The following is a 23,642-nucleotide window of genomic DNA, read 5'->3' on the forward strand; positions in this document are numbered from 1 at the left end:
CCAGAACTAATTTCCACAGATGTATGGTGAACATCACTGACTAGATGAAGGACAACTGTCTCAAGCTCAGTGTGGTCAAGACGGAAGTCCTCATCTTTGGGAACAACACCTCACCATGGAACAACACTTGGCAGACTGCTGAACTCAGCCATTCTCTAGCTCTTATAGACCACACCTACAACCTTGGCATCATCTTGGAAAGCAAGATTTCTATGCAGAAACAGGTAAACAAAGTCTTGTCATCTCCTTCCACACCCTACGCATGCTCTCTAAGATCAGCAGGTGGCTCCCAATCAACACCAGAAGGACTGTCACTCAAGTCCCAAGTCCTCTTCACCAGCAGGCTGGACTACGGTAACACTCCTTACGTGGGAATCACTTCATGCCTCCTGAAGAGACTACACACAATACAAAGCTCAGCAACAAGACTTATCCTTGACCTCCGCAGACGGACTCACATCACCCTGCAGTGTACTAGTCATTATCGGTCTTTTGATACTAAAATCGTACTGCTGTGGCAAAGTAAATTACATGGGTCCAGAAGTTTTAGAACCACAAACCCTCCTTTTGCCCTTACATAGGCAATAAACCTATTCTCATGCTAATCTGAGTCCAGGTCTATGTTTATAAGGCCATGGAGATGTTGCTGGAGCAAAATTCTAGTACTTGGTAACTCTCTCTGGACAGGTCTCCTCGAACATGAAGTAGCACAAAAGGCCACATATGGCAGGACAAAATAAGGAATACCTCTATCTGCAGTAGGTGGCATAAGATCACACACCCAACAATTAGTGATGTTCACTACTAACTAGTGTTGATGCAGAAGCTGTACAATAGAATTGCTTACAAATTCTGATCTTCTAACCTGCTCATGTTCAGGAAAAGGGTGAAAAGAGTGCAAAGAAACAATAGTAGGAAAAGACATAGGTTGGGAAGTGGGTGCAGAAGTCAATTGAGTAGAGAAAAACAATCCCACCCATAAATGACAACGTCATGTTTAAAAGACACTAGAAAACACGTTATTAAGAACATATAGACAACGGGAGAAAGTAGTGACCACTATTTACAAATGAAATAATAATTTTTCACAACCCTAACCAAAAAGCAAATCCTAAAATTATCTAGTAACATTTTTAGGGCTCCTCTGCATTTCAGTAATTTTTGTATGTTCAGGTGGAACAGTGGTGACTCTCATCAATGCTCTAAGGTGAAAAGGGGGTACTCTTTCCACAGAAAATTGACTTTATTCTGCTTTTACTAAACAGAATAGTACTTTAAAACAATGCCAGCAAAACAATCAGTCTCCTAACACCTAGTCTATACAATCACACGGAAACCTCTTGTGAAACCAACTATGCCCAGAGTCCGTTCAAAAAGCCTCTCTGGCAGGCTTCTATTGTCCATCAAATTTTCTTTTGTTGTTTTCTTTCGCATGGGCCTCTCAATTCAGGCCTCTTCGTGAGAAAAGTACTGCTTAGTTGGAGTGCCCTCCTGGCAAACACCCACAGCTCACTCGAAAGTCTCAATGTCTTAAAGCAATGCACCAGTGTCTCTCCTCTGTGGCAGATACTACAAACAATGTGCTCTTCATTGATCAAGGGCACAAATCATCTTGTGCAGACCCATGCACCATTAATTGGGAAATAGCTCAAGCTCAGCAGCACTTTCAGACTCCAACACTCATTATTTAGTGTCAGAGGACGCTCAAGCTGCTCTTTCATGGGCACCAAAATATAGTGCCTTTTTCCAAACTTGAAATCTCCGGTGCACTGCCCTTCTTCCGTTGGAGCAAAGAAAAGGGGGTGTGTGGCCAAAACTCAGGCCAAGGGGCTCAAGGGATTGCACACTGTCAGAGGTTACCAGCACATGACAGGTAGAGAAATGAAACCTCAAAACAGCTCTGCCATCAACAACAGGAATCCTTCTCTTTAGCTCTTTTACACTGAAACTTTGGTTTTGTGATGTCCAACGCCGTCTGATGGAGCAAGTACGATACCATGCGCTGGCGATCGCTGTCCAGCTTTGCTACTTCCTGGGTGCTGAGACTGTAGGGCCAAGACGTCCGTCTTTCATCTGTAGCTGTCACTGATGGGAATTAGGCTTAAATCAATGTCCTGCAGGTTATTATGACTTGATACCCGCAGAATCTAGTGACGTAGGAAGTGTGCCACAGCTGTTAGTTTCCTTCAATTTAGTACAAAAACAGTTCATGGTTTTTACAAGGGGACTGCAAGCAGGTGGTCTGCAATCTTCAAAGGAGTAGCCATACACCATGGGCATAAAATACAAAGAAAAAGGCAGAAGGGCAAAACAGGGTCTGTAGCATCTTTAATTCAGTTCTCTCCATTATTCTCTGCCATCTATAGCTACATGAGAATTCTATCTGAATGGATTTCCTCACACAGTGGCATTGTCTAATGGGGTAAACACATATTTGCCTCAATGATTAACTCCTTACCTTAGAACATCTCAATAGAGAAATCACATGATACCGATTATCAGGGACATGTAGAAACCTTCCTTTAAAAACTGTGCATCAGGTGCACTATGCAATACACAGGCTAATAGTCAAATGTGCAAACAAAAAGACAAGAACTAGAGGGTCCTGATATTTGCATGATTAGGACACATCTGATCCCACAAAAAATTAAAGTAGCAGGAACAGAAGGGAACCGAAAACCAAATTAAAATAGACATTGAAAATTCGTCATGTTCAAAAAGGTAAACATAAGATATCTCCTATTGAGATGGAAAACTTGTCTTACTATAATATTGAGTCAGTTAACCAGTCTATCGCTACCCTGACAGTCAGGCTGGAAAACATTGAAGCAGGCAAATTCTTGAAAACCAGTCTGGTTATACCAAAGGGAATTATACATAACATGGGGGTCCCTGGTACATCACTGCAGTCTGGAAATGTGAACCTGAACAATACATCAATAATAATAAAAGGGCTGACTGGTGAAAGGAATTCGAAAAAGAGAAACGGGACTAGGACATAGCTAAAATCTCAATAACTAAGCATGGTGCGACATTGGTCAGGGGAAGTAACCAAAGAAAAAATCTATAGAAAGAACAAAAAAAAATATTTGGGTGATAGTCAGGCATGTGACACAACACCAAGAGTACGGGTGATACACAAAGGCCAAAGTTACACAAATTTTAACTCTACCGTTGGCGACTACACCATATACGGTACTCCTAGCTAATGTTTCAGTTCCTTCTTCAGGAAAAAATGAAAACCTGGTTTTCTTTTAAGGAACGAAAGCCATATGCTACTTAGGAAACAGAACATCATTAACTAATGTAATATAGAAATTAGGCCACCTTGAGTCACAGATCTATAATTTCATCCTTAGGTCCAATCAAGGATACATAAATGTAGGGCTGCCTGTTCCTTTAAGGGAAGGGGCAGTAACGTGACTAACTGCAGGTGACACACTTTGATCCTGTATATCTCTTTTTATTTTCCTTCAATACCATTATAGCCAAATAGACATTCACTGGTGAAGTGTTGTCTTTTATGTTCACAGCATGAAATATCATTATCTGTGGAATTTAGTAACCAGAACAAGTTCAACCAACTGTTGCGTAGCGATGGGCATCGTCATGACCATCCCCTCACAACACAGGGGAGCTTGTAATAGTACCAAAAGCAGCAACAAACATGCAAAAAACAAATTAAAAAAATAATAAAAACGCACAAAACGTCAAGCCATCAGATATACTTGCTGTGTATCAAGCACAAAAAGCATAGACAAAACAATAGCATGTGTGAATAAGCAGTGACACACAACACCATGTCATGTACTTTATGCACTGTAAACCTGCAGCCCAAAACCCAATATTTGGGACTGTTTAATTTGTCAGGTTTAAAATCCTTACCCTCCTTTTGACAGTAGATCACCAGGCAATGGAAATCTGCTGTCAAATATAACTTTACTGTTTCTCTTCTAACATACAGGACCAGCAAGAACAATTCATGATAGGACCAAATACATGAAAATAAATTTCCATTACTTAACTGTTACCCTCTTGTCAGTTACTTCGCAACATCAAGCCACCTTAGTTTTACCTTTCTAAAAGTAAAAATTGTTACACTGACACTCCATATTAATTTGGCACCTACAATTTCCACTGTGAAAAATAAGTCTTAATTGGCAAATCATTCTCATTAAGGCATGTAGCCTTCAAAATTTTAGAAAAGGGCTGCATCTTATTTTCTGTCTAAGACTTAATGCAACACTTCGTTTTCTGTCAAATAAAAGCAACTAGCAGGCATAATTTTATTTTTTTAGAGCGGAGACGCAAATGTATCAGTTCTGCAGAGCATTTAATCATGATGTTGGGACTTTCGAAGAAACCCCTTTTTTTATATTTTCCCTTTGGAATTAAGTTCTTTAATTGTATTGATGTTCTTCTGGAGAAACCAGAAATCCCACTTTTAGAGGCCCGGTAGGGTCATTCTGCATTTCACAGAGACAAGGCCCTAATTTAAAAGGTCACAAGTGTCAACATGACAGCCTCCTCCATTGTTTATGGGAAAACTAAAGATAGCATCTCAGCAGCATGACTTGAGCCAGCCTCTATAGCTCTCCTAGCTTCTGCCACTCTGAATCTGTCAAAGACAGTAGGCCTTTCTATTTTCCTTCTAACCTGCAATAATTCACTCTATTTAAAAAAAAAAAAATTCCTTTTTAGGCGCTAAAAAAATGTATCTCTATTTCCAGATTATTAAACTACATTTACTGTGAATAATTCACAAACCTTAATAACACACATACCAGTTGTTAGAATAAATGCTTGTTGCAATCCCATGCAATGGTACATATTTCATCAACCTCGAATGAATGAACGTCTCAGTAGGCCCAGCTGAAGTTAGAACCTTCAACCTTGATATTAAAACAAGCCTTTGTACTGGCACATTGACTCATTGAATCATAAGAAGGCACAACCTGCAAATATATATCAAACCTAAATGTATGCATTTACTGAAGCCTGAGACACTTTAAAAAGTACTCTGAATGAAAGAAAATGCAGTTTAAACAGTGCTTTTGCCCAAAATCGACTTTGATATTTTAGGCATTAAAAAATCAATATCCTACAATTTTCTTGCATAATATGCATTACCAGAATGTCTATTACACAATCCATGAGTCAGCCATTGAAAATATTAACTTATACTTTATAGAAATGAGCTTGTTTGCTCCTGCGCCAAGGGAAAATTGCACATACAAATGTCATTTTAGCGGTGCAACATAACTTAAATTAAATTTTAATGTTAGGAGGTCATAGTATAGGTATTAAGCTTTATAAATATTAAAAAACGATGAGGCACTTATTTTTTAAATAATTTTTCCATAATTAATAATTTTCTTTAAAAAAAAAAAAACAAAAAAAAAATTATTCTTTTTTTTGTGATAATTCCACATATAAAAGCAAGCTGCATCCCTTGCCTATTATTTGGGATACATTAACTCACAAGCCTAAGCGCAGCATAAGCCTAACTTGAAATGCGTCACATTTTTGCGCCACTTTCATTTAAAAGGAAGGTTATGCAAAATTCCACCCATGTTTAACTGGGAAAGTGCTGGCTGAATTGAAAATAGATAATTTTTTTTTTTTTTGGGGGGGCCCTATTTATATCTATTGAATGTGTTTTCTAATTTATTAAGCATTTAACGGCAGTTTTGTATATGTGCACAATTGCTCATTCTATAAATTAAAGAGCAACATATAGCTATGTTAGCACATCACATGGTTCATTTCTGGATGTTTTCTAAGTTTCTACTTAATATTAATTAACCAACATTTTACTTAACAAACTGTAAACATCAAGAAGACCCACAAACACACATTGAGCTCATTTCAGATATAAACAGAAAACACTCAGTACACACAATACAGCGCGCTTTAGCCATTTTTCATAAATAGCGCCGTCGCAATTTACTTACAGAACCGTTTGCAGATCCTAGTTGTAAGTCATATTTACAAGAAAAAAAAAAAAAACTTTTCTCAATTATTTCCAAGAATAGCGGACCCATACTTTATTAAACGTGATGGGGCCCACTCCGTGCTTCACATATAGTTCATAGGTTGGAGTTCCAATCGGAGGAACCGGACATGAGTCCTCCAACCGGGAGTCCCTTTTACAACCAAGACAAAACAAATTTCCAAGTCTGCTAAGACCAGGCATCTTCGCTCACTAGTCTAGCTTCAAACTTCAAAGGATTATCGTTTACGATAGTCTCGTGAATACACAAGTCCTTCGGCTTTGGTACTTGCAAGTTCCAAATCAAAGTGATCCCAAAGGGATACCAAACCAAATGTCCAATTAAGGACCAAACCAAGTGTCCAACTAAGGACCAAACCAAGTGTCCAACTAAGGACTGGGAGACGCTCCACTTATACTTAACTGAAAATATCAATGACGTCACCAGAAGACTCGTCTTATCGTTTCGCTCTACCAAAAATCAAGGGTCCAAATCAGGGCGATAGCCAGGGCAGCAGTCCTTCATAGCCGTCGGGAAGCGGGGAACCTCGCAACAAAGACTTTCGGACCACGTCGACATGCAGGGGTCGATGAAGTGGCGGCCTTCCTCCAGAATTTTCACACGAAGCTCCCCACGGACCTCAGGCTTGGACCGGTACCGCTGGTATCGCCCCACGTTTGGGCGCCAACTGCAGGTACTGGGTTTTTCAGAACCGGTACTGATCCGGTAACCCAGCGGTGCCAGGGTACACCCAAAGACCTCGGGTACTTTCCTGATTCAGACTACAGAAACTCAGAGTCTTCTAGGTGAAGTCAAAGATCGAATTTATTGGCTGCAACCAATTGACAAGTGTCCTAGAAGTACAACAGCACGATTTGTATGTTCTCAGGAGACTGTGTGTCAATGCAAAGTCAGGTTTCCTTATATACAGTTTTTTAAGCTTCAGGCAAACATTCTTGACATTTTGGTTGGTCATTCACATGTTTTCACTACAAAGGAAAAAACAGTGTCATGATGAAACCTCATATTTCATGTCATCCAACCCATAATAAATTACCCGGCAAGGCCTAGTATTTTACATCAGATAAGTGTGGACCCCCAATAAAAACGGGCACCTCCCCCTCGTAAAGTAAGAAGAAGAAAAGAGCAGGTGCAGGTGTGAGCAAGATTAGGCAGGGTGTGTGAGCGATAATAAGGGTTTTATGGCATGGTGTGCCTTGATGCTATCTGATTCGGCCACTGGGAGAGGGACTGACCAAACAGGTTTGGCCTGAGGCAATGGTTCCAGCTTGCCCAGGTCAGAGAAAAGTCAATCAAGGTGTACGTGTCCTTGGAATCAAATCTGACTGTATTATAAGCCTATGTGAGGGCAACTTTTAAAATGGCTGCCGTGTATAAAATGGGAGCCACGAGTGCAGGACGAAAATGGCGATTTCGAGGTGAAAACGCTGCTGGAATTGAGCGAAAATGCTCATGCTTAGTGTACTAGTCATTATCGGTCTTTTGATACTAAAATCGTACTGCTGTGGCAAAGTAAATTACATGGGTCCAGAATTTTTAGAACCACACTGCACCTCAAGAACTTACACTGGCTCCTGATCCAGAAGAGATGCCAGTTCAAGATGCTGACCCATGCATACAAAGCCCTGCATAACAAAGGGCTAGCATACATCAACAAACAAATGACCTTCTACCCAACTGACTAGACACATGTGATCCGCCTCCCTTTTCCTCGCAGACAACCCTCGAATCCGCCGATCCAACAGGACGCTCCTCTCACCTGGCAGCCAAAGCTGAGATCAACCTTCTCTTGCACCTCAGGAAAGACCACATCGCTCCAGGAAATCAGGAAAGGCCTCAAGACATGGCTGTTCGAATGAACAGAGCACCGCGAAGCAGCTAGCAAATCCAGCACCTTGAGACCCTCACAGGTGATTTGCTGTGTTTTATAAATCCTGACTGATTGATTGATTTGGTGCCTGCAGCCTGTATCCTGGGTCCATGACTAGGTGTAGCTGGCATTTGGTCTTTATGTATTGCTACCAGACAGCCCCACCCATTTGGTGCCTGCAGCGTGTGTCCTGGGTCACATGATTAGGTGTAGCTGGCAGTTGCTCTTTGTGTATTGCAGTGAGAAAAAGGGGAATAGGTGTTGGCAGGATGGGCTATCTCAGACTTGAGGAGAGGGAGGAGCTTCACCTACAGTTCTTGCACATCACAAAGCCTCTTCCTGAGAACACTCACAAAGGGTTTGACACTAGTCAACTGTGACCCCAGCAAGCTGAGGTCAGGGCAGGGAGACAGGAAATTCCAAATTTCCATAGGGGTGGAAGCCTCCAGAACCTTCTACTACTTCAAAGTGGGCATCAGGTATCAAATAATGGATCATCAGACCCAGTTCTTCAGTACACCTTTGGACGTGTGGAAGACTCAACAGGACTGCTGTACTGCTCTGCAAGAAGAACTGATACTCTGTTGCCCTGCTACCCTGCTGCCCTGCTGCCTGAGTGAAAGGACTGGACCTGCATCTTGATCACAGGGCCACCAGAGTGACTCAAAGGGCCAGTTGCCTAGCCTCCTGATTAGAGCCTCTGACAGAGAAAGCTCCAGCAACCTTGAACCCAACACCTTAAATCTGTCTGCTGTGGGTCCTACCCCCAAAGTGATGCAACCCTAGTCCTGGACCCCTGAAAGTGGGCCTCAAAGGGATCAGCTAGTCCAACTGGTGTCCGCTTCAAAACTGCAGCAGTATGATGTATCTCAGTCGGCATGCCTCACATTGTAGCCTGCAGCCTCCCTAGAACTGTTGCTGCAGACTCATCCTCGATGCAGATCTTCGCATCGCAAGCCCTTTGTCAATGGCATCCTCAATGACGATGCTGGACCTTGGGATAATCCTCAGGATTATCTTTGACTGCAAACTAGACAAGTCAACATTAACTCTTCTTCATGCTTCCACACCTTGAAAATACTACAGAAGATTTTCCAGTGGCTCGCAGCCCTCACCTGGGAAACCATTACCCATGCCCTCGGTCCCAGCAAGCTGGTCTATGAGAACACCCTCAATGCCGGAATCAACAACGACTCACCAGGATGCTGCAGACCTTTCAGACATTAAACTCCAGAATCTCTCCCATCTTCCCACACAGCACACACATATCTCACCTCACCTCAAGGAGCTGCACAGGCTACCCATACACAAGTGAGCACAATTTAAACTTCTTACACACACTTTCAAAATGCTACATAACTCTGGTCTAGCTTCAACAATCCTATCTGCTTTCACAAATCCTTCAGACACCTCCACTCAGCCAGACTTCAGACACCTCGGCTCAGCAGACTTACACACATCCCACACATTTGGAAAACCAGATCTCCATTCAAGCTTTCTCCCACAAATTTGGAAAACCAGATCTCCATTCAAGCTTTCTCCCACATCACTCCTAAAGTCTTGTATAACCTGTCCCTACACAGCTTAGCCTTCCTCTCACTTCTAGAATTCCATATGAAGCTTAAACCTGGCTTTTCAAGTAATCACTTTAGTCCCTAGGTTTGGCTAGATTCACACCTGGTAAGCACCAGGATACCCTCCTTTGTGAGAATGCACTTTACAAATCTACATACCATAACTTGGCAAAACATAACATAACATAAAATAACAAAGTTTGACAAAGCATTTGGATTTGATATTAATATTGATAAAACACAGATCATGCCTCATAATTTTAATTGCTCACTTTTAAATGGTGATTGGGTGAAATACCTAACTGATGGATTGCATCACCTAATTGATGTACTTGCCAGATTTCTGACTGAACCAACATTGTGATTACCGAGTGCTCATAAAAATGAATGACAATTCTGTTCTAGTTCCAAGTGTCTTCAGGGTAATAATCGGCTGCATCAAAATTAACATTCTTCCATTATTGCTTTTTAAATTTGTTCACACCCTAACACTAAAGCCACTTGAAATTTAAAACTGCCTAATACTGCAACTAATAAATTTGAAAGGCAAAATTCACCAAATGCACGTAAATGGATATTCTTATTCTGCCTCTTAAACTATAGGGACCTCTGGCTACTCAATATTGAGAAATACTGGGTGCTGTCGCAGACTGCAAACATCGTTCTTTTACATTAATGAATTTTCCCTTACACCAGTAATATCTTTGGCATCATTTTATATGACTCAAGTCATAATGGCATCATAAATTAAATCAATTATTACAGAGAGAACATTGCTACACTAAAACCTGGTGGATTTTAGTGGGTAGTATAGAACAACTGCAAATAGAGATTATTGCATTATCTCATCTGCCACATGAATTTGTGGGATGGGAAGAAAAATATTAGCCTCAGACTTGGTTCTGAAATGATGACTTTTATTACAAATGCACAAAATAGTCTTAAATGAATGCATTTCAGTTCAACTAATTTTATATAGTTTTTTTCAATGTTCCTAATAATTGCCAACTACAATATTGTTAGATTATGAATCTCACTTTGTTATTTCTAAGAATTATAGAAAGACAATTTGCTAGCACTTAACAACTATGAATCCTCACAGGTAACTCCAGAATTAGAAGTTATGTAGACACAATGGCTCCTGGACATTGCTAAAGAATAATCAGAAAAATTTAGACTGTCATTTGACTTATAGGCCTCCAAATTATTTTATGTAGTATGATAAACTTTAATTACAAATAAAATATAACATTAGTATATGTTCTCATCAATGTAACTTAAAGGGATTACTACAACCTGATTAGCTCTTTGCTCTTAATGCCAGCAGGTTTTGTAGGACCTTGCACATCTTTTAAGCATTACACAAAGACATCTAAATTGGTTACGCAAGTGTGCATGCTAAACACATTTGAACCCTTATTCATACCTGCCTCTGCCAATATATGAAAGCACCTATGTCTGAAGCTCTCCCACATCCCTTTCACATCTGCACTTATTATTAAATGCATTCAGTTTCACAAGCTTTAATCTCTTCCCTCTATAGGCATTCATGACAACTATCCCAGATGCTTCATGACCCACATTCAAAGCTCATGACTTTGCAGTCTTCTTGTCAACAATATCCAAGTAATGTTCAAGACTCTGACTTTCTCACCCACTCTCCTCATTGTGCATTTACAACTTTACTGAACCATCATCCATTAGGCACCCACTGTCTTTCTTTCCCTCTCCTGTAGCCTATCCTAACTTCTTGCACCCCGTGATACTAGGGAAATCCTTGCTGCCTCACTCATTTAAATCGCCACCTCATCTTCCTATCAAGTCCATCTGCCTTTAGCAGCAATTCACCTTTCAAACTTGCAATTTCCTAAATATAACCATATGTTTAAGAATCCCTCAGAGAACTCATTCAACACATTCATCCACAGCCTGTGGAGCATCATCTTCATTAAGCATCACCACCAGCCATTAACACTATGCCTCCATGAGTACATAATATCGGCCCTGAGTCTCATGTCGTTCTTAAACTGTGCAACCACTGATCACCAAAACAACCTTTCTCCACTCATCATACCACTGGATCTATCATTCTTGTTACTATGATGGCTTTTTCCTATCCACTATGCCTGAATTGGTATCACAGATCTTCTTACTCCTCTTGGATTCCAACTCTATATGATGGTTGTCCTTGACCTCTACTAATCTGTCAATATCATCAAAGGTTCTATACCTCCTATTAACACTATTCACCATATTCCTCATTGACAACTCACTTTAATTATTACATTGCTTCCATGCCAATGATATTCATATTGTATCCTTCCATATCTTCCAAATTATTTCTTCACCAATCAGCAGGGGATGATACTGCATGGTGCTCAATCCAATCAAACTGAAATGTTCTTGCTTTTCAGCAGCCAATCCCCTATCATCTGTCATCACCCTTGTTAGAAATTGGTTCTCTAGTTGGCAGAGCTATATGCCCTATCCAGTTAGGGACCACAATCCTAGTCAGGTACACGACCGAAAGGAACTTGCGCTCGCTTTCTGGTAGCTTGGCACCGAACAGGGAGGCTTCATTTAAAAGGCAATGTGTAAAGTATTTGTGCAACATATGCAGCAATCACATTGGAAACACCACAAAAAGACTCCAGGTTTATGAAAATAGAGATTATTTATCTGTGTAAATCAAGGCCAAATCAACAAAAATCCAATCAATAGATCAGGAGTTATGTAATTCAGAAGGACTTATGTCAAGAAACAGTACTATACCAAAATACTGGGAATCCAATTATTAACTAAGAAATAGTGTCTGTACAATCCTCAAGATAACTGAGGAGTGATTAGTTTTGTGATATCCCATCTAGCAGCACTATTGCATGAGAGAGCGTCTTTGATGAGTTTTACGTTGTCTAGAGATATGGAAATATATTGCGATAGAATGGACATCTGTAGAAAAACAGTGTGGGCGCTCCATTTACAGGAATTACAGTAATCCCCCTAGCTACCATGCCAGCCGCCTCCCAAGTAAAAGTGGGGAGGCCAGAATGATGGAGAACTTTCATCAGGCAGTGCTCAGGATCCGGGGAGTGACCGCGGTGTTGGAAGTGTATGCAGAGTTTTATGGTGGGCGGGCTCCCTTACTGAGCTTGCGTCTCAGGATTGAATCACCTTGCTGCACGGCTCCCTGGGCTGGGGGCGAGGCTGACGGCTGGAGTCCTGGATGCCAGCGGACATAGGCGGGCCGCATGGCACAGCGATGTTGGGCCGGTCCGACAGTCCCTCAACTCTTGGGGCGAGGACCTGGCAAGTGCGTGCTTGGCACGCTGTTAGAGTGAAAGCAGTTGAGAGATGCCCTCGCGCTGCCTTAACCCACAGCGAAGTGGTACAGCGTCAGTGCAGAATGCCTGACCCCGGTAATAGACACTCAGTTGCAGGGGGCCACAGTAGGAGCACCACGCTCAGCCTCTCATCAGTGTGAGAACCAGAGGATGACTTACTGGGCAATAGGGCAGTTGATTTCCCGGAGACTCTCAGTACAACCGGAGGCAAGTCAACAAGCCCTTAGAGTCACTGGGGGGATATTTCTTGGTTCCTTGTTGCAGGGCAGAGGTCAGCAGGCAACTGGGCAGTGCAGCAAAGCAAGATAGTAGATCCTTGAAAGCGTCAGGCACAGCAAAGTGGCAATCCTCCAGCACAGCAGCCTTTACTCCAGTAGGGTTCTGTTTCAGGTCCAGAATTGTGCTGATTGTAGGGGGTCAGAGACCCAGTATCTATACCAAAAAGTACCTTTGATGTGAGGGGATGACTTCAAAAGGTTTCTCTGAAGTGCACAGGTCCCCCATCTATCCCATCTCCAGCTCCAAACTATCAGTGGAAGGTAATCAGCCCCTTTATGTGGGCTCAAGCCACACCCCTTTGAAGTGTAAATGGGAACCCTTCCCAACCTAAACCCCAGGAATACCCATCAGTATGCAGATGAATGCAGATGCAGTTTAGTATCCTGTGTTATGGGTGTCTGAAGTGACAAGTGTAGCTGTCACCTAGCCCAGGCCAGATGTGTATTGGAGACAGGCTGTAGTTACACAGGGCAGTGAGGGCAGAGAAAAGCCCACTTTCTAAAAGTGCCATTTCTAAAATAGTAATAATAAATCCGACTTTTACCATTAAAGATGATTTATCATTACCATTCCAATTATACTAAACATAATGCAGCTACTCCTCTTTGATCAGGAATTACAGCTTTGAATTATTTTAAGGAATTCCCCATGCCGGCCTATAAGAGGGGCAGGCCTCACAGTAATGAAAAACAACTTTGGGATTTTTTAATTACTAGGACATGTTAAAACTAAAAAAGTGTGTGTCATGCCTTTTACTTACATGGCACCCTGTCCTATGGGCTTCCCAGGGCCTACCTTAGGGGTGACTTATATGCAAGAAAAGGGGAGTTTAAGGCTTGGCAATGGGTTTTAAACGCCAAGTCTAAGTTATAGTGAAACTGCACATACAGGCTCTGCAATGGCAGGCCTGAGATATGTTTACAAGGGCTACTTAAGCGGATGGCACAACCAGTGCTGCAGGCTCTCTAGAAGCATTTAATTTACAGGCCTTGGGAATATGGTATACTACAATGGATTTACAGGTCAAATAAAAATGCCAATTGTGGCTACACCAATGTTACAATGTGTAAATGAGAAGCACATACACTTTAGCACTGGTTAGCAGTGGTAAAGTTCTCAGAGTCATAAGGCCAACAAAAAGATAGAGCAACAAAACAGGAGGTAAAAGGCCAAATGTTTGGTGTAAGTAAGACAACCCTAAGTATGCCAGGTCTAACAACCCTACAAATAGCACAGGATCTAAACTCTTTTATTGAGTGTTGTTGTCTCACACATGTTATTTAATTAGTGAGGGATTTACAGTATATTCTCACCGGAGATGGAGCTTCCCACTTGAACCTGGATTTAGTGGGCTCCCGTTTTTCTGTTAGTTGCCCACGTTTCAAAGGCAGCATTGTAGCCTCATTTTGGCCACATCCTGCTAGCATAGTGGACTGTTTACTCAACACTGCTTTGCATCTATTTTGGATGTGATTGTTAAAAGGTGACTCAGGTGCAAGTCTTCTGCCTTGCCACGTTTTTCTCTTTTTTCACTAAAGCATCCTAAAGTACTTGCCTCACATTTGTAGGTCTAGCGTTAGCCAAGACCTTTTGATTTTACTAAACCTATATGTATAATATGCTTACTTATAGGGGCTTTCAGACACTTCTCCACATCCATTGGTCTTTTGATATGTGAGTCATATTTTGCTTTCACCCACTACAGCATAAAACAGGGGACAATGGTTCAGCCAACGTCAGCCACTAGTAAATGCACTTTGAGTGATTGCATTTTGCTGTTTCACAAGGAGCAAATCCACACACAAGGGAGTTCCATTCAGTGGCATTGTTTCTGTTTTTACTTTATAATTATTTTAGTGTTGCCTTTGTGTTCAGAAAATGAGGTGAAAGCAGGACCTACCAGTGAGCATAGGCCACATTCCACGCTTTATCAGTTCCTGTCTCCTGCCAGTGCTGTGGTAAATGTCTTTGGAATTGTCCTCTGTTTATCTGACTGCTGGTATTTCAGAGCATTGTGTTCATTTGAAACTGTTCAGTATTATGTTATTCTCTATTTACAATGCATGCAGTACACAAATCGAAAGCTTTAATTTTATACATATGAAATCATAAGCAGACAATTATTCAGAATATGTCTATTTTGGCTCAATATCACCAATGATTTTTAATAAACTGAAATATTAGCCTTTATCGTTTTTAACTTGCAGCACCTGTAACACTTTTGTTTTAATGTATTTCCTTTGTTTTCTTCTTCCTTCTTTTGTTTTATCTTTCTTTCCTTATTTCTTGCTATCTCTTGCCTTCGTTCTGTCTTTCGTTGCTTTCTTTTTCTTTTTTCTTTTTTACTTTTTTCTTTCTTTCTTTCCTTCCTTCTTTCTAATTTTTTTCTTTTCTTCCTTCCTTCCTTCGCTCTCACTTTAGTTCTTTCTTTCATTATTTCCTGTGTTTTTCCTGCATTTTCTTTTGTATTTCTTTTTCTTTCTTGTTTCCCTTCCTTTGTTCATTATTTCTCGCATTTTTCTTCCTCTCTTCCTTTCTTTCTTTCTTTCTTTCTTTCTTTCTTTCTTTCTTTCTTTCTTTCTTTCTTTCTTTCTTTCTTTCTTTCTTTCTTTCTTTCTTTCTTTCCTTCCTTCCTTCCTTCCTTCCTTTTACAGCATTACAAAACATGAGTTCTACTGTGATTTCATACATTGGACAGCATCATATTAGCAACTCAGCAAACAACACTTATGCATCATGTTACAAACTCAGAATTCAAGGACTCCATAACAGTTTAAAAACACAGTAACAAAGAAACAACAACATTGAGCCTATGTCCCTGGTGTGGTTTAATGCAGCGTGGGAGTTTAGTGTGGCTTGTGGCAACCCGGGTGGGCTCACTACATCATCAAAAAAGTTGTTGAATTAAAGCCTAGAGGAAACATCTGACTTGCACTATGCTCTAGTATAGACCATGCAAGTGGCCTCATCAGCAGTTATGGTGGTCGGGTATCATTGTTCGGGTCAGCCTGTAGAGCAGAAATGAGTTTACCCCAAGAGGGCACTATGGGACGTCTGAGTAAATCCCGCATTTCCTCTTCTCTCAATGCCACAAATTCTACCTCTGCACATTTAGTAAAGACAGCCTGCCATTGCAAAGCTACAGGAAGAATCCTCATTGCAATGACATGCAGTGGCGTAACAAAACGTGAGTGAGCCCCCACGCAGAGTACCTTGAGGGCATCCCCCCGCCAGCACAATTAGGGACCTGCTGCCAATGCACAGTGTACTGTGCTGAGTGGGCTCTGGGGGCTGTGGGGCCCTTTGTTACACCTCTGATGACGTGCCGAGCGAACAACAGCACTAAATTGATTAATCGAGTGGTGGCTCTTCCTGCTCACCGCTGCTTGTGAAGAGCTCGTACAGAACGGTCTATATTGTAGAGGTCCTGATAACCCGTCTCTCGTAGGAGTTTCAACGAATCAGCATCCCAAAATGCTCTTGCAAGGGGTCAAACCCAAATCATGTGCAAAATGCCAGCGTGAGGAGTTGGGCAATGAGGGCAACGGAGGCAGGTGGGCGATACCGCAGGGTAAATCCAGTGGAGTCTGGACAGGGTCAAATACGGTTTATGGAGGATGTTATGTTGGATATATTAAAAGCGGGCATTCCGAGAGAACTTTCGTGGATGTATAAGTGGGTTTTTGCGACTACTTAGGAGTCAGCAGATGCACTAGGCCCTGACCCTTTTTGTGCCGCAAGTCAACCAGGGGATCAGTGGTCCAGTATGAAATGTCTCCTACTAACCAGGATATATCACTTTCCGGTGCATAGAGACAATAGTGTTTGTGTTAGCAGGTGTACTGAAGTGATCACTTGCTGTGATTCCCCAAATTCATTCTTGCCCTTGAGCTAGCTTTTACAGTAGTCTGTGACCTGAATATCCATCTAGACAATTGCTTACTTATCAACTAAGCACTCCTTTGGGAAACTCTGTTTGCCTTGGATTTCTTTCAATAAGTCAGTACTGTCATCCTCCTAGGTGGTTATACCCTTCATACCATATTTACTAACTTGAATGTGCCTATTTCTGTAGATCCACGTCCATCACCTGGGTGGGTAACTCTACAGTGACATTCTCCTTTTTAATTGGACCCCGTCAAATTGGCTCATCCCTCCCAGCAGAGCCCCAAATACTGCTGGTTGCGGAAAAATTACCACATGTAACTTTGATAAAACTCTTCGCTTCTCCACTTTTCCTAATACATCAGACATTATTACTGCTGCTGCCATTTTTAATATATGGCTTAATGAAGAAGCTGTCAGTTTTACCCCTCACCCCCACAGAGTTGACAGACGTAATGTCCTCTCTGCAGCTTGCTATATGTTGAAACTCTGATACCAAGAACAAATGTAAGACTCTAGAAAGAACTTGGTGGAAATTATACAATCTTGATTACAAAAGCCCCCACAAAATCTGTATCCTGTGCACAGCTTACTTTGTCAAAAAAAGGAATCTTCAAATGACACTTCCAGAGAATTTATTTCCATTGTTCAGGGTTTCCTTAATCCTTAATACCAAACTTCTCTGTGTCTCTCTGTCTCACCATCGCAGAAGGTCCCCCATGACACTCTTTGTTCCTCTTATACCAATGATCTGATCAACATGCTTCAAGCCTGTTAGAAATGGGGTCTTTGGTTGACAGTCAGGTTACCCACTGAAAGATTAAACTCAAAAATAGCGCTTAGAAACACAAAATGCTTTGATGAGGTGTTAACACGGTGTAGTGAGGGAGTCGTTCCCAACAAGCCGACACCAGCGGCGCCAGACACGAAGTCGCGTAGACCCCCAAGTACAGTACCTTTGGTGAAAAGTCGTGGATCGCGGCGTCTGTGCGAAACGGGGAATCCGCGCACTTTGAGTGGCGTCGGTCACGACATGGTACAGCGACTTCCCCGGAATCTGGGACTTCGGCGGGGCTGCGGCGGCGTCAGGCCTGCGAAGGTCGGCGCATTCCAGCGAAGATCAGGGAGTCGGTTGCAGGCGGTGTCACCGGATTCAGCAGCAGCGTCGGTTCGAAGTCGTCCAAAGTTGTTTTTTCTTGGATTTCCACTAGCTTTTCTTTCTAGGGCCCAGGGACTGGATAGGGCACCACTTGTCAGAGCAGGAGTCTCTCCGGAGACTGCAGGTGCTGGCAGAGAGAAGTCTTTGCTGTCCCTGAGACTTCAAACAACAGGAGGCAAGCTCTAAATCAAGCCCTTGGAGATTTCCTCACAAGATGGAAGGCACACAAAGTCCAGTCTTTGCCCTCTTACTCTGGCAGAAGCAGTAACTGCAGGATAGCTCCACAAAGCATAGTCACAGGCAGGGCAGCACTTCTCCTCAGCTCTTCTCCAGGCAGAGGTTCCTCTTGTTTCCAGAAGTGTTCTAAAGTCTGTGGTTTTGGGTGCCCTACTTATACCCAATTTCTCCTTTGAAGTATGCCTACTTCAAAGTAAAGTCTCTTTTGAATGCGACATCCTGCCTTGCCCAGGCCAGGCCCCAGACACTCACCAGGGGGTCAGAGACTGCATTGTGTGAGGACAGGCACAGCCCTTTCATGTGTAAGTGACCCTCCTAGAACAGATGGCTCATCAGGAAATGCAGACTACACCCCAGCTCCTTTTGTGTCACTGTCTAGTGTGAGGTGCAACCAGCCCAACTGTCAAACTGACCCAGACAGGGAATCCACAAACAGGCAGAGTCACAAATATGGTATAAGCAAGAAAATGCCCTAAAAGTGCCATTTTTATAGCAGAATCTTAAAATCAGCTTTACTAAAAGATGTATTTTTAAATTGTGAGCTCAGAGACCACAAACTCTACATGTCCATCCGCTCCCAAAGGGAATCTACACTTTAATCAGATTTAAAGGCAGCCCACATGTTAACCTATGAGAGGGACAGGCCTTGCAACAGTGAAAAACTAATTTAGCAATATTTCACTGTCAGGACATATAAAACACATTACTATATGTCCTACCTTAACCATACACTGCACCCTGCCCTTGGGGCTACCTAGGGCCTACCTTAGGGGTGCCTTACATGTAAGAAAAGGGAAGGTTTGGGCCTGGCAAGTGAGTACACTTGCCAGCTCGAATTTACAGTTAAAACTGCACATACAGACACTGCAGTGGCAGGTCTGCGACATGATTACAGAGCTACTTGTGTGGGTGGCACAACCAGTGCTGCAGGCCCACTAGTAGCATTTGATTTACAGGCCCTGGCACCTCTAGTGCACCTTACTAGGGACTTACTTGTAAATCAAAGATGCCAATCATGGATAAACCAATCAACATTACAATTTACACAGAGAGCATATGCACTTTAGCACTGGTTAGCAGTGGTAAAGTGCTCAGAATTCAAAAGCCAACAGCAACAGGTCAGACAAAAATAGGAGGCAGGAGGCAAAATGATTGGGGATGACCGTGCATAAGCAAAAAAGTCCAACAAAGCCCTTAAATCAAACTTATTTAATGATTTTACTCAATGTGTCCATCATTAAATATCTCATCACACTGGAATCTAACCATTCACCCTGAAATTGGTCAGATGATGCTGCTCCTGCTGAAATTCAATATTGATCGCCATTGTCATACAAGCTAATGCCCCATCACCAACCTTCCTTTCCTGGGTAAGGGTCATGTAAAGCATTTGAGTTGTAACTTTTGAACCATACAGGCCAATGCACACTACATTATGGTTATTGATTGTATTATGTCCCTGCTCCACCCTGTAAGTCATCAACAATGCCCTCTGAGGGTGACTCCTACCATCAATACCATCTTGCTCTCTTGCTTTGCAACAATCTTTCCACTTTCAGCACAAAATAAAAACAATACAAGCTGGCTTTGATGAATAACCATTACTGGACCAGTTAACCTTTTTTAATTTGCCTTCCCGCTCCCCTAACAGTGCTTCTCTCATGAACTTTCTTCCGTGCTCATTGGAAAAAATTCCTTCCACGGCTTCCTACACGAGAAACAGCACCCCCTGGATGCTTACTCTGTGTTTATTTACTCTTGTGTATTGGATACCATCTATCTGATGCTTCCTACTCTACTCAAACTGTTACTCGTTTTTGCCATTGTTCCAGATATTTGAAAACGAGGTGCTGGTGATTCATTTCCTTAGAAAACTTTCAGCAGATCATGCTGTCCTCTGCAATAGTTGTTCCATCTCTTTCTATATGATGGACTATCTCAAGCAAAATATATTGCTAGACCCAATTATTGTGGGTTTCTTCCCTGCCTGTAGCACAGAAACCACCCTTCCCTCTGTGGTGGATGATCTCAGACAAATTTCTGACTAAGGAGGATCCACCACACTGGTCCTTCTAGATATGTCAGCAGTGTTCAACACTTTCTCCTGTTCTCTTCTTCTTTTCAATTACCACCAAATTGGCATCTGCAACTCTGGGGTGCCACCAGATTAGTTCTGCAGTCCTACACTATTTAATTGCTGCATTGCTGGAAGCTCTAACTCATGGCGTCTCCAGTCAGAAAAATGTTGTCGACACTCAATGCTTGCATGTCCCAAATAGTTATTTGGGTGCAAAAAAAAAAATACCTTATACTAAATTGGGAAAAATAGGAAGTCCTAATTTGTGACAAAGACACTTCTGTTTGCCCATCTGTCTGGTCTGGTGGCCAGCAGCAAACAAGTTCATGTCAGGTAAACCAAGCTGTTAATATTTGTTTCACTACGCTGAACATGCTTCGGAAAGTCATTCCCTTCTTCTCTGAGACCTTTCAGTACAGGCTGTCATAAAAACACACCTCACCTATTGAAACTCCCAATGACTTAACATCTTGGGCTGTGTGCTCCAAAGGTTAGAGGTTGTCTAAAACTTTGCCAATCAACTAATACTCAAGCTCCCCCACCATTCCTCTGTGAATCCTGCTATTATTGTCCTACCATGTCCCGCCACTCCTCTTCTTCAAACTTGAACTTGGTTCCTTTTATAACCCAAAGACACTCTGGCAGTTGCACATCCTATCTTCTGGTATCCAAGCTGTGGAAATTCATCTAAGCTCATCTTAGGCTCACTCCTTTCCACTCCCGGTTCCGGGAGATCCTGAAAGCATGACTCTTAAGCACCAACTACACTCCCCAGCTTCCAGAAACTTCCTTTCAGCACCAGGGTGCACTTTCAAGAGTAACAGTGTGCTTCAGAATTCTCTGTCAGTTCATCCACTACAGAGGTCCTAATGCTGGTTTTCAAATGTCTCCTCAGAGATGGCTGTACGCATCTTGTGGTGCCAAGACATGTGGTTAGGTGGTGCACTTTACATAGATGCTGTGAATCAATCAATCACTAATCTTGTTCCTACACACCTCTCTCCATTCCTCGTATTACTGCCAAGGAACGAAGGTAGGGCCAAGTGATTCCAGAGGTAACACTTAGCAAGGAGACAAGGCAAGGTAATACCAGGCTACTCAAAGTATAACTGAGGCTACTAAACAACTAAGGACAGGAGATAGACAAGAACAAAGTATGATCAAAGTAAGGGGTGTACTGGTTTCTGAACAAAAGGTCTCTTGGTGGCTTAGAGAAAGCCCTTTGGACTGACACCAGAAGATTACTCTTAACAACAGGCATACAGCAAAGTCATAGAGGGTGTGCTGTATAGAGACTGTCGCACTCAGTGCAAGTAGGACCGCTGACTGAGAAAAACACAGAACAACACTCAGACAGGTAAGACTCCCTTACCTATTGGAACGTAGATCAAACCAAAGGTCACACTTTAAATAGAAAAGCACTGCAGCATACAGTGACAAATTTTGCAGAGTGGAAAAATAACCAGAATACAGGACAGGCAAGACAGCAATCAGACAAGGAGAGAAACAGGACAAGGATTTATGAACAGGGCTTCAGAAATAAAGAACAGGAATCAAGGGCAGGCTGTACCCTGCAGACACAGGAACAAAAAATGCCTTGTTGGTACAGGGGAACTGGAAGTAGGATTCAGAGCAAGGAATGTGAGGCTGTACCCAACAGGCACTGGAATAAAAATGCTCTGTTGGTACAGGAAAACTGGAACTAGGATTCAGAGCAAGGAACTCAAGGCTGTACCCAACAGGCAATGGAAAGGAATGCCCCATTTTATCATGGGAAAAGCACAGAAATTCAGAACATGGACAGAACAGATATTCAGAACAAGAAAACAAAGGGGACCACTGCCAAATCAATGAATACGAGGTTAGAAGATCATCAGAGAAAACAGAGAAATCAGAATATCAGGCTAGAAATGAAGGTGGGACTGAGATACAGGGAAACACAATGCTGCTCAGAACCGAAACAGGAAAACAGGATGCTGGAAAAAGCAGCAGCTGTAATCAGTAATGCCTCTCAGGGTTTCAGGAGTGCAGGTAACTTGAGAGGTAAGTGAGAGCATCCAACAACAGCAGTAGAAGCACAAGTTCTGAGTCTTAAATCTCTCCACTTTGCACATAGCCACACAGGGTTATTGGAATTCAAAACAGGTATGAGCATGCTGCAGCACAGTGCAGGTGAGAGCAGTCAAAGTCTCTCCTTCAGCTCTCTGTCTAAAGGAGTACACAGGGGTTCCAGGAAGCAACCAGTGGACAGAACAAAAAACTGGAGTGGAACATGGGTTGAATTTTTTTTCAAAATATGACAGGGATTCGTGCAAGTGGTGAGCTATGTTTCCAAGTATAATGAGATTCACCCAGAGCCTCCTCGCCAGCACTCATGATCGGGAATACAGGTACCATAATGCATTAGAGACTGAAAAGTAAACCTTGGAATGGAATCTGGAGTGGATCTGATTTTCATGAGGTTTTCAATACTGAGGTTCAGCACACGTTCCAAACTAGTGTTCATAAAGGCAGCAGGCATGCAGAAGGTCCTCATGTAGTGTCACCTGATGGCATAATCGCAGGATTACTCATATCCACTAATTTCAGAGCATCAACATGTTCTCATGGGTAGCAACACCGTCATAACTACCCTATACTGAGAAACAATCTTCATCATCAAAATCAAACCAGTGAATGGTAACATATTTCGCCCAAAGCTACCCCTAGCTTCAGACCTTGGAAACATCTATATACATTATACTATACCATCTCACACTCACTCATCATCATGCTGTTTCAGCTTGGAGCTATTAGTTGCATTGTATCATTTTGAAGTACAAAGTCCTGTATCCTATGTGCAGAAATATGCAGGCACAAATACCTACTCTGCTGCAGCCAACACTCTGAAATTTCTGTTAAGATTTCTTACCAAACGTCTCTGCATGTTTTTCTGCTTCCACTTAAAAGACTAGCCAACATTTTTTAACACTGTATCTTTTGTTTATCAGAAGGGAAAGCCATTTATGCTGGCAGTGGATGTTGGCTGTGGGACTGGACAGAGCACACGTGTATTGGCACCTCACTTCCAGAAAGTGGTTGGTGTAGACATTAGCGAAGCTCAGATCAAAGAGGCTAAGAAGGTTGTTGGTCCCACAAATATTTCCTACTGGTAAGCCATGTGTAATATATGTAATATGATAAGAGTTGCAATGATAATATAAAAC

At 42.2% G+C, this 23,642-nt stretch overlaps 1 protein-coding gene across 1 annotated transcript in view; it reads left to right on the plus strand.

Annotated features, from left to right (window-relative positions):
- LOC138247431 (putative methyltransferase DDB_G0268948) overlaps positions 1–23,642 on the plus strand; it is a 153,183-nt gene that overhangs the window by 29,578 nt on the left and 99,963 nt on the right. The window contains exon 3 of the mRNA XM_069202062.1: positions 23,427–23,587. Within this exon, the coding sequence (XP_069058163.1) occupies positions 23,427–23,587 (161 nt within the window). The remainder of the gene's footprint in view (positions 1–23,426; positions 23,588–23,642) is intronic.

Source organism: Pleurodeles waltl, chromosome 7 (assembly GCF_031143425.1).
Source record: "Pleurodeles waltl isolate 20211129_DDA chromosome 7, aPleWal1.hap1.20221129, whole genome shotgun sequence".
In the NCBI taxonomy this organism is placed as follows: Eukaryota; Metazoa; Chordata; class Amphibia; order Caudata; family Salamandridae; genus Pleurodeles; species Pleurodeles waltl.